Source organism: Sabethes cyaneus, chromosome 2 (assembly GCF_943734655.1).
Source record: "Sabethes cyaneus chromosome 2, idSabCyanKW18_F2, whole genome shotgun sequence".
Taxonomy (NCBI): Eukaryota; Metazoa; Arthropoda; class Insecta; order Diptera; family Culicidae; genus Sabethes; species Sabethes cyaneus.
In genome coordinates, this window is record NC_071354.1 from 57863411 (window position 1) to 57876480 (window position 13070).

The window sequence follows — 13070 nt, forward strand, 5'->3', positions numbered from 1 at the left end:
CATATTTGCAGTTGGTTTTGAAAAAAAGCCGCTCGAAATACGTCATTTTAAGTCTTTGCAATTAGGAGAAAATGGTACGGTTGCTGAATAGTGAATGGATTCCATACTTCTTAGATGAAACTGAGATATCTATGTGGTATGCTTTCGGATGGACTCTACCCCTATGTGTTTACGGATTACTTTTCTTTTATTTGCACTTAGAATCGTCAATTTCGCTTACGGTTGGTTGTTCAAAGACCTTGTCCAATCAACAAATAAATACGTACATATATACCTACGTACCAATACTGGTAACGAACGTCACTGATGCGTTCCTATACTTACCTTTAATTTATTGACGCTCAGCGTGTGTTCCTTTGTCTCTCCAATTAGGTAGTTCATATCGCAGCAAGAAAAACTCCTGAACCACAGAAAATGATATGTCAGAGTACTTGAATCGCAGATTTAGTTGATTGCAAAAATTATCCGGTTCACAAATCTATATCAAATATATAGTATAGGTACATGGCAACTATTTATTAGTAAGCCCGTTATTAAATGAGCACATACATTTAATATAAATCACACCTTCTTACCCTATGAAAAATCATATAAACTTCTCTACAGCAAGTTTTATTTTCGTAATTTTCAGATGATGATTTCTGAGAAAAATAATAACAGCTATTTGATTCTTACGCAAATGCACTAGTACAGGTGCGAAGTACCTGATATTCATGTAAATAGTATGGAAAAAGTTGGAATTAAAATAATTACATAGTTTTGCCCTTAATTTCGACGTGAATATTGATTCGACGATTGATTCGTTTGAATTCTGTGTATAAGATATGGGATCAATGAATAAAATAAAATATTGATGCGTTTATATACATACGAGCATCGCTCTTTTCTGTGTGGGTATGAAATGGGGAAGGCAAATGAGCGTCCAATATAGCTCTAGCCATCCCAAGCCCCTACCTAGCGCCTCCACGTGGCCATACCTGGTAATGCTCTATTGAGTAGCCAAGCTAGGAGGTGCGTTGCTGGGTGGTTCCCGGCTGCCTGGTCTCAAAACCGCGGTTTTGGGCAGACGGCGGAGCCATACGGCCTAGCTAATAGGTAAGCCTAATAAGTTATTTTAATTATTTTTTTCGTTTTAGCTTATGAAGCATCTCCTGCTATATAGTAAAAACTGGCCAAAACGAGTTTTAATACTGCACATGGATACCAGAATGAAAAATTAAATTAACTTTTAAAAATTAAAATTAAATAAGAAGCATTTATGGAACCCAAAGGACGCTACTCTATTCCATACGAAGGACTGCTGGTGAGATTGTTCTATTTTTATCATTTATACCACATTTCATCTTAATATCATATCATATATTAACAGTATTATTATTGATATCATAAATGTGGAAGGCTGGATGACGGAGTGGATTGCCAACCTGAATCCTTAAGGTCTGAAGCAAATATGGCACTTCTCAATTCAAAACAAACAAATCATCACGTGGGTTAAAGTTGGTATAGCGAAATTGATTATTACATGGAAAGATCCTAATGCTGGAAGGCGACTCTTATAACCCCGGAATGCGCACAAGTGCCTCTGCTTGTGGGTCCGCCCAATCCCTTTTGGCCCTTCTGTAACAGCATTAGTGTGAAATTCATTTGATAATCAAATTTGGATCTACTGTAATTCTACCCACATACATTGGCAAGTCCTTGAAATGATGGTGGCTTTCCCCTACTACTACTACTACTATACGAGCATCGCTCTTTTCTGTGAAGCTGCTAGAATCTAAGTTGAGAATGGAACCTAATGTAAACTAAGAGTTATCTCAAAAGGCATCTGAACCATTTTTTATCTGTAGTGTAATTCCGTCTTACAGTTTTCCTACTATAAAATAAACGATATTGCCGGGTGCTGCCAAAATAAGTAGCAGACAAAATAAAGCTGAGGCGCCAAACAAATAGTGGCCACTGATTTTCTTCCTCAAACTGAACCGGTTTCTTACTAAGTAATTATTGCTTCATACAAAAAGATGAATTTTTTTTTACTATACAGATCGGATTCGACTAGAACAAGGCTAATTCTCTATTTTGTAAAATGTTAGTTTTTGGTGTTATTTTTCTAGGACCGCATTTAAAAACCAGAACACCGGACGACCAGTTCGCATCAGGCGAAGCTTCAAGGTGTTTGGAGGCTATCGCAAAATTCATATCATTATAGGAATATTAATTCAAGAGCAAAAAAGTGATGCGCCGATCCGTTAAAACACGTACTGACGTAGGTATTGATAAATTCCTGAGGAGAGTTTTTGCGGATCTGCGGATACATGCGGATACATTCCATTGGCCAGTGTTTGCGAAGATGTTTAATCTTTGTATTAGTTCTTTGAGCTCTTATATTGCATAATATAGCTGTACATAAAAGAGTCATTAAAGTGTCATTCCAGTCGCCCAGTTGAGTCGAGCAGTTCAGTCGAGCAGTCGAGTCGAGCAGTTGAATCGAGCAGTAGAATCGAGCAGTCCAGTCGAATAGTTTCATCGAACAGCTGAGTCGTGTCGTCTAGTCGAACAGTTTAATCGAGCAGTTGAGTCGAGTAGTCCAGTTGAGCAGTTGAATCAAGCAGTTGAATCGAGCAGAAAAGTCGAGCTGTCGAATCAAATAGAAGTCAAGCATTCGAGTCGAGCAGTCTAGTTGAGCAGTTGAATCAAGCTGTGCAGTAAAGCAGAACAATCGAACAATTTAGTTGAGCTGTTGAATCGAGCAGTCGAGTCGAGCATTTTGATCGAGCAGTCAAGTCGAGCAATTTTATCGAGTGGTTGAGTCGAGCAGTTGAGCCGAGTAGTCCAGTCGAACAGTTTAATCGAGCAGTTGAGTCGAGTAGTCCAGTCGAGCAGTTGAGTTGAGCAGTCTAGTCGAGCAGGTGAATCGAACAGTTAAAACGAGCTGTCGAACCAAATAGAAGTCAAGCAATTGAGTCGAGCAGTCTAAATGAGCAGTCGAATCAAGCTGTTCAGTCGAGCAGTCCAGCCGAGCAGTTGAGTCGAGCAGTTGAATGGAGTAATCTAGTCGAGCACTCGAATCGAACAGTTTAATCAAGCAGTTTAGACGAGCAGTCGGGTCAAGCGGTTCAGTCGAGCAGTTAAGTCGAACATTTAAGTCGAGCACTTTAGTCCAGTAGGTGAACCGAGCAGTAAAGCCAAGCAGTTGAATCGAGCAGCTGAGTCGAGTAGTCCAGTCGAACAGTTTAATCGAGCAGTTGAGTCGAGCAGTTAGATTGAGTAGTCTAATCGAGCAGTTGAATTGAGCAATCGGGTTGAGTAGTTGAGTCGAGCAGCTAATTCGAATAGTCCAATCGAGCAGTTGAGTCAAGCAGTTGAGTCCAGTAGTTTAGTCGAGCAGTTGAGTCAAGTAGTCAAGTCGAGTCGAGCAGTTGAGTCGAGTAGTCCAGTCGAGCAGTGGAATCAAGCAGTTGAGCCGAGCAGTTGAGTCGAGTGTCGAATCGAATAGTTAAGTCAAGCAGCTAAGACGAGCAGCCTAATCAAGTAGTTGAATTAAGCTGTCTAGTCAAGCAGTCGAATCGAATAGTCCAGTCGAGCAGTTCAATCGTGCAATTAAGTCAAGCAGTTGGGTCGAGTAGTAAGTCGAACAAATGTGTCAAGTAGTCGAATCGAGTAGTTAAGTCGAGCAGTTCAGTTGAGCAGTCCAGTCGACCAATCACATCAAGCAGTCAAATCGACCTCCAGTCGAGCAGTCTAGTCAACCAATTGAGCAATCAAGCAGTCCAGCAATCAACCAGTGGCTGAAATAACTAAGAATACAACCCATTGCTACGAAAGCATGACGTCCTGCCAGGGGTCTGTTTTTAGCTACCGATAAACCTCTTATGACGTCGTGTCAAAGTCCTGGTTTTCGGTACAGACATAAGCCTCTCATATAAATAGATCATACAAGAATGGAAAAAATATTATTATTAAGCTAGCACAGTACATAATAAATCCAAAAAATGCTTTCAAACTAATCAATTTCATTATCACCTTTGCAAAAATAAATCAAAATATTGCAAAAGAAAACCTCCATCGGTAAGCCCGTGACTATAGTCGAATAGTTTAATTATTCCTGATAAAAAACCATTTAGGTACCTACTTCAGATTCGCTTATTAAGAATAATTGTCTTTTAAAATGCTACGGTTGCTTCATGAGGATAGATACTTAAGTTTCTAAATCCACAATATATATGGTATCTCGGAATAATCTTTGTTGTTATAAAGAAAAACAAATCATATTTTATTATTTTTATTATTATTATTTTATCATTTATTGCCTGATCTGTTTCCAGTTAACTTATTTTCTTGTCTACTCCCGCGTGCCTAATAGAAAATACTAACTAATCGAGCTTTTTCCCTAGCTCATCCTAGCTATATTTTTGAATCACTATCGGTCAATTTCACCAGACTTCTCGCTGCTTCCCACAGCCTCCACTGGACATCCTCGTTCTGTACATGGCGGTTCAGTTGGTTTACCTTGCACCCGCGGAAATATTTCCCACTGACGCTCTCGACGTCCGGTGATACGGCTAGGAAAACGGTTGTCCGAGAACCTTCCTCCGGCGTTCGGAAGCACATCTGTATCGGTTTGAACAGCAAGTTCACCGGGAATGGAATGTTTCGCCAGATACCGGTATCGATTACCCCTGGATGTAGGCAATTCGCTGTTACTTTCGTTCCTTTTAGCCGACGAGCTAATTCTTGCGTGAACATAATCTCAACGTATTTGGATAAGTTGTACAACTCCACCGGAAACAGTGAGAAATAGTTGATCGGATTGATGTTGCTTAGATCTTTTCGTACTCGTGTAAAGCGGTACAGCTTGGATGACACGAAAATTATCCGCCCTTGGTCTGACTTTTTCAGCAGATCAATAAGCAGGTGCGTTAGTAGGAACGGTCCGTAGCAGTTGGTGGCCATAGTAAATTCTAACCCATCGGATGTGACTTTATTGTTGTAGCCTTGAGCAACGCCCGCATTATGAATCAGTACATCGATGACTGCTTCCGTGGCGTTAATGTCCTGCGCAAACTGTCGCACCGAAGCCAAGAAACTGAGATCGATGTGCTTCAACAGCAGGCTGGCGCTGCTGTGCTCAGCGATGATTTCGTCTGCGGAAGAGAAACAATGAAACATATTTATTATGGTACCACAAAATTATTAATATTAAATAATTAGTATTTATGAAACATTTAAACATGTCAGTTGCTCTTGTTATATCCGATAGTAGTAGTATTTTCAACCGACTTTCCTATATGCTGCACAGTGCCTTGACATGGCAAGTTATTGACAAAAATTGTAACATAGAACCAACTGATAGTATCTTTAATCCATTGGCGGAACTATATCGTCACTAGAAAAATTAAAGCTCCACTAATAAAATAAGCTGAATTTTGTAGTTTAAAAGCTGTATTTTGTTAATTATACCACAGACTAACAGACGTAACACTTCGAACAAATTTTCTAACAAAACATCGTTTCAATGACACCCCTAAAACTTGGAAAAAAACACTAGCATCCCTGGTGCAGTCTTCGCGCTACGCAAAGCAGCTTGCTATAAATTTAGCAATGCTATAAATTTACTTGTATATTATCTGACAACAGCGCCAGTGAAAGCGAGCGGCGTTCTCGCGCAGCGACTGTTGTTTGAGTCTTGGCTAAAGCTTTAAATGTTCGCTTTAGCCAAGACTCGTTTTTATTTAATGATCGTTTTTATTGGCGATGGAATGAGGCTTCAGTGTTACGTCTGTTAGTCTGTGATTATACCTAATAAAATTTGAGAGCAATTTTCATTTCGGACAGTGACACAGGGCATTGAAATTGACAATTGTGTAGTGATTGGCCAAATGAATGACCACAATAAAATAAAAATTAATATAAAATTAAAAAATTTACCATAATTATTCTTTACACGGTTTTAATTCCTTTGATTTTGATATTTACAAACTTTTCGACCACATGCGAAAAGGTGTTAATGCTTGCTGGCTTGCGCCTTTGATTATACCTACCGAAAAGGCAGGAAATTCATGATTCATACCAGCCCCCATACACGTACCGAAATGTTTACCCGGACATGTGAAAAAAATGTTCGATCAATATGACTCGATCAATACTTTACAACCAAATTGAATCCAGATTATGCTATACAAATAACAGAAAGCACAAGAAATTACTGATGTGCAGAGTCAGCTGGATCCACTGGATCGGGGTAATTTGGACGACGATATTCGTGCCAAAGAGATAATGTTGAGTGTTGACGTCCTGAAGCAAGCCATTTGCCGGAAATGGAAGAAGCAACTTGACGAGCTCATGAGAATAACCGGTTTTTTCACTCTTGCCTGTCTAAAACGGGTCTGTAGACGGCCTTCGCTTCTGAAGCTTCAGAACCACATATGGAATTTGTTTTAAATTCCAATATTAACAATAAGAAAAATGTGTTTAGAAAAGATTTCTTGACATTATAATACCGTTCTGATTCAAACTTAGAACAGTCTCAAACTTCGAATACTTCAGAATAAAATGCTCATTAGTAATGCTAATGTGATAAAATATTATGCCTCTTGTAACCACCGTGTTCGTTAGAATGTCCTCTATCCGGTGAGTTATGACACTGAACTGTAGGACTCCTTGTAAGAAATCAGCTGGAAGAAGCGCTGGAAAAATGTGAGAACTTATATTTTAACTTAATGCGCATACTTTAGCGTTTCGTGCAAATGTAGCTGTTTTTTTATTTGCATTATTTTACTAATTTTAGAACGTTTAGCTTCCCACTTCGCGATTGTTTGGTAAGTGGAAGACTATGTACTAAAGCATAGTTAAAATACTGTATTTCATGCATTATTTCAAAGATATTGAATAAATTAAAGTGTTCGAAGATTGAATCTCAGCGTCAAGTGACTTGGTAGAGGATATTTATGATTCACTCGACAACGCTCGCTTTGGTGGAGTTTTATTTATCGATCTGAAAAAAGTATTCGACACTGTTGACCACATGTTACTGGTGCAAAAGCTTGAATCCTATGGAATAAGGGGAACGACCAAGATGCTACTGGAAAGTTACCTGACCAACCGTACTCAATATGTGTCTATTGGAAATTGCTCCAGTCCTCAGCATCCCATATTGATTGGGGTGCCACAAGGCAGCAATTTAGGTCCTGTGTTCTTTTTACTGTTTATCAATGACCTATGCCAGTTGAAGTTGCACGGGAAGGTCCGATAGTTCGCTGACGATACTTCTGTATTTTACCAAGCGCTCGACTGCAGAAGGATTGTAAGACAAATCCAGGAGGACGTTACGCTGCTTATGCAATTCTTCAATGAAAACAAATTGTCTCTCAATCTCAGTAAGACCAAATACATGCTGATACACTTCATGCGGAAGCAGATACCAGACCTTGTGCCTGTCTCAGTCCAAGGTGTAACACTTGAAAAGGTTAACGTATATTGTTATTTGGAAATGACAATCGATGCTCCAATGAGCTGGACTGCGCATATTAGCTCATTAAAGAAAAGGCTGAGTTCATTATGCGGAATATTGCGAAGAGTCTCACCGTTCTTGCCGCTAACTTGTCTTAAGATGATGTACTTCTCCCTAGTGCATTCTCGAATTCAGTACCTTGTTGCGAATTGGGGTTCAGCGAGCAAAGCGAACTTGCGAGAACTACAAGTACTACAAAACAGGTGCCTGAGAATTGTTTTTAAAAAGCCATTCCTGTATCCTACCAACATGCTATAATCCAATGTGAACGATTCGGTAAGGGTCCGATAAGGGCCCTCTACGAACTCCAAATATTGGTCAAAATGTGGAAAACTGTAAATGATCCCCAGTATCATCACAACTCAACATTAATTAGACACCAACAAAATCGCGCTTCTCGACAAGCTGGGAATTTCATACTCCCTCGCCCTAGAACAGAGTATGGTCACAAGAAGTTTACCTTCATTGGAAGTAAACTTTTCAACCAGTTGCCGTCAACGTGTAAAAGTTGCTCAACTCTGAACGAATTCAAAACATCTGTGATCTGTGAAGAACTTGTTCAAGATGAGAATTCAACAGTTTCTGCATTAATTCACTCGCTACTAAAACTGTATCTCTGTTCTGCTCTTATCTTCCTCCACAAGCCGCCGCCGCCTATCGACATCTACTGCCACCACCCACCACCCACATCCCACCACCCACCACCCACCACCCACCATACACCACCTACCAAATCACCATCTGCTACCCGTAAATAGTTTAGAAGATCATTGGTAAATTCAAACAAAAATTGTAATTAAAATGAAGTCAATATTACGAACACCGGAATTTGCTGTGGACCCGAAAAAGAAGGGGTCAAAAATTAGTGTTACATCTTGGGCTGCCACTCTCCAATCACTCGTGACACCCGGTGTCCTAGCATCTTCGTCAACAGCAACCATCCAACGGATACTGGATTTGCCTCGAAGTCGACGGCCTTTGTCAGGTTCTCTACTAAATGTTGTTTTCACTGATCTCTCATCTGGCATCCTTGCCAAGTGGCCAGCTCATCGTTGTCTGCCGTGTTTTCGTCACTTCACAATATGACACGGTCACTTCACAATGGGTATATTTCGTGATCATGCGCCTGCTCCACATTCCTTCTAATGTGTAAGAACGCAGTATCTTACACCAAGAGCTTATCGGTCGCTCTCCTTTAACGTTCACGCTTCGTGACCGCAATTCCGCATTAAGATGCGTGTGCGTCTCTTCCACAGCTCTACGGTTAGTACCGATGATACCGATGTAATCCGCGAACCCTAGGAGTACGTGAGATTTCGTGACGATGGTACCGCTTTTGGTACGTAAAGCAAAGTCTTGGGTATGAACGTCTTTAAGACTTGACTTTTCTTTATCGACAGACTTTACAGCCGGTTTTTAGAGTACAGGACAATTACGCAGCTAGTGCAACTCTAGCAGACTCCTATTGACTCTAGCAGAACCACCCAGCCGAGATGCGAACATATGACGCCTGGCTTGTTAAACCAGTATAGTACCTCGAAGCTAGCTAGGCGGTTCTCTTCCAATGCAATGTTGAACAGCAAATTCGATAGCCCGTTACATTGCTTCATACCATCTAAGGACACAAACGAATCCGATGTCTCACCCGCAATTCTGATGCTTGCTTTTGAACTATCAATGGTAGGCTGATACGTGATCAGCCTAATCAGTTTTGTTGAAAAACCATGTTCAAGCATAATCCACCAAGCCCATTTCGTTAAACTGAATCGTACGCGGTGTTGAAGTCTATGAACACGTGACGAGACTGCTAGATGAATTCCCTGAATTTATCGAGTGTTTGTCACAAGGTTAATATTTAGTCCACCGTGGAGTACCCCTCTCGAAAACCGCACTGGTATTCGTCAACAAAGCTTTCTTGAAACGACCTCAGTCTGAGAAGCAGGATGTGGAAGGCAATTTTGTATGCAGAATTGAGGAGAGTAATGCCCCGATAATTGCTGCACTTTCTCAAAAAATACAAAAATGGCAATATCGAAAAAAAGATGGGTAAAACACCAAATAGTTTGACTGAAGTTTTTGGAGCGTCTTAGTAGAATACGAAACCTAAAAATAAAAAATAAGAAAACTTATCCAATTTAATTCTACTATGTGTATTTTATTCAATGACAGATACGTAGACCAAATAGTTTTATAAGCTTTATAACAAAAAAGAATTAACTTGGGTACTTTTCCTAGAGAACCTCGGGCCTGCTTTTCCCTTCATAAGATGCTTCGATCAAAGTGGATACACCAACGCACAAAGCTGACGATATACAAAACGCTTATCAGATCAGTAGTCGTCTCGAGATTGTAACTTTGCTTACGGAAAACATACGCGTGCACTTGCCATATTTGAATGCAAGGTGTTGCGGACAATTTTTGGCGGAGTACAAACGGATAGCGGTGAGTATCGCTTGCATAGTGGGATATGAACCACAGGCTGCAGGCACTGCTTGATTCCCATCGTACACCTGGTGTAAGATGGGAGACTACGATGGGCCGGCCACGTTACAAGGATGCCGGACGACTGGGCAGTTAAATCCGTTTTCTTCAAGAATTCCATCGGCACCAAGAATAGAGAGGTCCAGCGTGCTAGATGACTCGACCAGGTTGAAGCCGACTTGCGTGTATCGAGACGCTCAACGAATTGGCGACGAGCAGCCTAGGACCGAGTAAGTATAGTGGATAGCAATTATTGGTACGGCAAGAGTCACCCCGCTAGAATGCTGAAGAAGTAAGTAATTCTTAGTTCTAAGTTCTGAAGTAAGTAAGCTCGCTCCCCTTCGCTGCTATACATTTTCCTATGCTGTATGAATATACGTGAGCGTTCATGAGTTTTCATAGAAATAAATCTCTTTATCGCCAAGTTTGTTAGTATCTGTTGAAGGTAGCCTGTACGTTATTGTATGTCAACATCTACTTCTGTTCTGTGATCTGCATAGACTTTGAATGAAGCCAAAATATGTGATTCAGTTGTCCCTGTTGACAACTTATTTATCAGTTAATTTCGCTTCAGACAAAAATACTTTACAAGATTTTTCAGAGACGTTTGATTAAACTGTTAAATTTCTTCAATATCTTCCAAACTAATTAAAATTTATGAATTGACATGGTTTATTTGCCGGTTAGCAAATACTAATCCAATTTTCTTTTTTCGGATTTTTGCAAGCCAGATGGCGTTGCTGCCTTTTTTTGTAAAAAGTCGCCAAAAATCGTAATAATAATATTACGGACGAATTGACGTGACTCAAGCAAATAATTTTGTACTATATAAGCATTTATTTCAAAAAATATCACACTTATATTGTTTACAGTGTTTTTCTTAATTTAAATTCTACAAAAACACCATCTTTTGAATGTAATCCCAAAAATCCAGTAGCTAGTTTTAACGGTACCTGAGTCTTTTCTGTTCGAACGAAACTAAAATGCCGTAACATATAATAGATAATTGCTTTAACTTCCATCAGGGCAAATCTAGATCCAATACAATTTCTTGGGCCAATTCCAAACGGAAGATATGTTCCCGGTTGAATGTTTGCTCTATTCTCATCGTCGAATCTTTCCGGGATAAACTTCTCCGGATTCGGATAGTATTTCGGATCGTGATGCAGTCCATGGAAAGGAAACCACACAGCAGCGCCCTTTTCAATGGTGAATTTTAATCCTTCTCCATCGTCCAGCTCGTAATCGCGGACACAAAGTCTATCTATTGCTGCTACGGGAGACCATTTTCTAAGCGACTCGGATACCACCATATCCAAATACTTCATTTTCTGTAGCGTGTCGTAATCTAGTGCTTTTCCATTTAATGCAGAATTTGTCTCACATATTTCCTCATAAAGTTTCTCTTGGACTTCCGGGTTAAGTGTTAATTCGTACATCAAAAATGTTAAGCACGTTGATACAGTGTCGAATCCAGCTACGAAAAATATTAAACACTGGGCTATCATTTCTACCTCGGTCATTAGTTTGGAAGTTTCGCCTTTTCCCAAATCGGATTCCTTAACCGTAGCAAAACTATCGTTTTTATCGTCCTCCTGGTGATGTTTAAGCATACCTTTTCTAGCCTGCAGCAGCAGGTGAATCATATCTGGTCGCAAAATACCGTGAGTTTCTCTAGCTTTCACAGCATCTTTAATCAATTTAGAAAAATAGCTATTGTGTACTCGATCGATCATATCGATCCCGAAGAAACTCATCACAGAAGGAATATACCGATGACCGAGTGTGCGAATCAAAGCTACCAGACTATCAAATTTAAACATATCTTTCCCATGCTGATAAAACTCATTATCGCGATTGCGTGACGAATCAATTTCTATCCCAAAGGCACAGGTTGCGATAACGTCGTTCGTAAATCTTGAAAACACATCCTTCATTTCGCACAGAGTAGAACCGTCTCTTTTGTGACATTCAGTTTGATAATATTCGGCCAGTTTTTCGCAGCACTGTAGCACTAGCTCGAACATATGACGCATTTTTGAACCCGTAAATGCCGGGCTGAGAGTAACGCGCATGTTGCGCCATTTCTGATCATTCAAAACAAATAATGACTTAGCAAAAACCAAATTTGGATGGTCTCCATCGGCATTGCCGAAGATTGGTCGATGGTCCATAAAATGGTCGAAATCTTTAACGGCAATCGTCTTTATCAGCTCCGGATCGCGAATTACGTACAATGGTGAGTTTGCATCGAACAAACCGAACACTCTAGGAGGAAACAAAAATCGTTGGTAAAACTTAGATGAAGATTCGGAAATAACTTACTTAACTCCTTTGTATTTATCGTACACTTGTTTGATGAACTCTGTAAAAGAGCGCTTTCGGAACAATAATGGGCCAGTACTACCGACGAAAAGCCTTACAGCCATTGAGGGTATTGGTTTATGATGGAAATAATCATGATTCTTAGTCAACCAACGATAGATGGACCAAATAATAGCGACAGCAACAAGAACGTACCGCAGATCAATCTCCATTTCTACGATGTTGCCTCTTAATGGTTTCTAACCAGACTACTGCTGTTCATCATTTCATATTTCGAATATATACAGGTTAATATTTATTCCGAAAAAACAGTCTCTATCTAAAAAACTGATAACGTTCGCAGAGACATCGGCGGCCGCTAAATCTGCAAGTCACTGTTAATGAAATGCACCCGTATTCGCAAGGGCGCACATAGGAGTATTTGCCCCAAAAAGCTGGCCAAAATTCTAAATTGCTTCTTTCCAGTCGGTATTGATAAAATATGATCAGAAATTAAATATTTCCCAATTCCCATATAAAGTTAAATAGATTGCCAACTAATCCCCTGTAAAGGGCAATTCGTGTCTTTCTCTTATATTTATAAAAAAAACAATTAAGAACATAACCATTTATTAGGTGTTGGGATGTGTGTATGTATGTGTGTCTGTATGTATGTGAGCATGTAGAGATGTATGTGTGATGTAAAAGTGTCTGTATGTATGTAAATGTGTAGGTGTGTACGTATACGTATAGAAGCATCACATTCTAGTCTTCTGTT

General features: G+C 39.9%; 2 protein-coding genes across 3 annotated transcripts in view; both read right to left on the reverse strand.

The window, feature by feature from the left end:
• Window positions 1-4306: 4306 nt before the first annotated feature.
• The window catches only part of LOC128738126 (retinol dehydrogenase 14), a 41740-nt gene continuing 32976 nt past the window's right edge, over window positions 4307-13070 (reverse strand). For both annotated transcript variants that reach the window (XM_053833000.1, XM_053832999.1), the window contains exon 4: window positions 4307-5141. In XM_053833000.1, the coding sequence (XP_053688975.1) occupies window positions 4402-5141 (740 nt within the window). In that variant the 3' untranslated portion in view covers window positions 4307-4401. The remainder of the gene's footprint in view (window positions 5142-13070) is intronic.
• On the reverse strand, window positions 10855-12525 carry LOC128738125 (probable cytochrome P450 9f2). Its single transcript, XM_053832998.1, has 2 exons — window positions 12314-12525; window positions 10855-12256 (listed from the first exon to the last, which is right to left on the reverse strand). Exons 1-2 carry the CDS (start codon window positions 12523-12525, stop codon window positions 10855-10857), a joined length of 1614 nt encoding a protein of 537 aa, XP_053688973.1.

Coding starts and splice junctions, on each gene's coding strand:
- LOC128738125 (XM_053832998.1), bottom strand. CDS start 12,525: ATGGAGATTGATCTGCGGTACGTTCTTGTTGCTGTCGCTATTATTTGG. Junction 12,257..12,313: donor GATAAATACAAAGGAGTTAA/GTAAGTTATTTC, acceptor GTTTCCTCCTAG/AGTGTTCGGTTTGTTCGATG.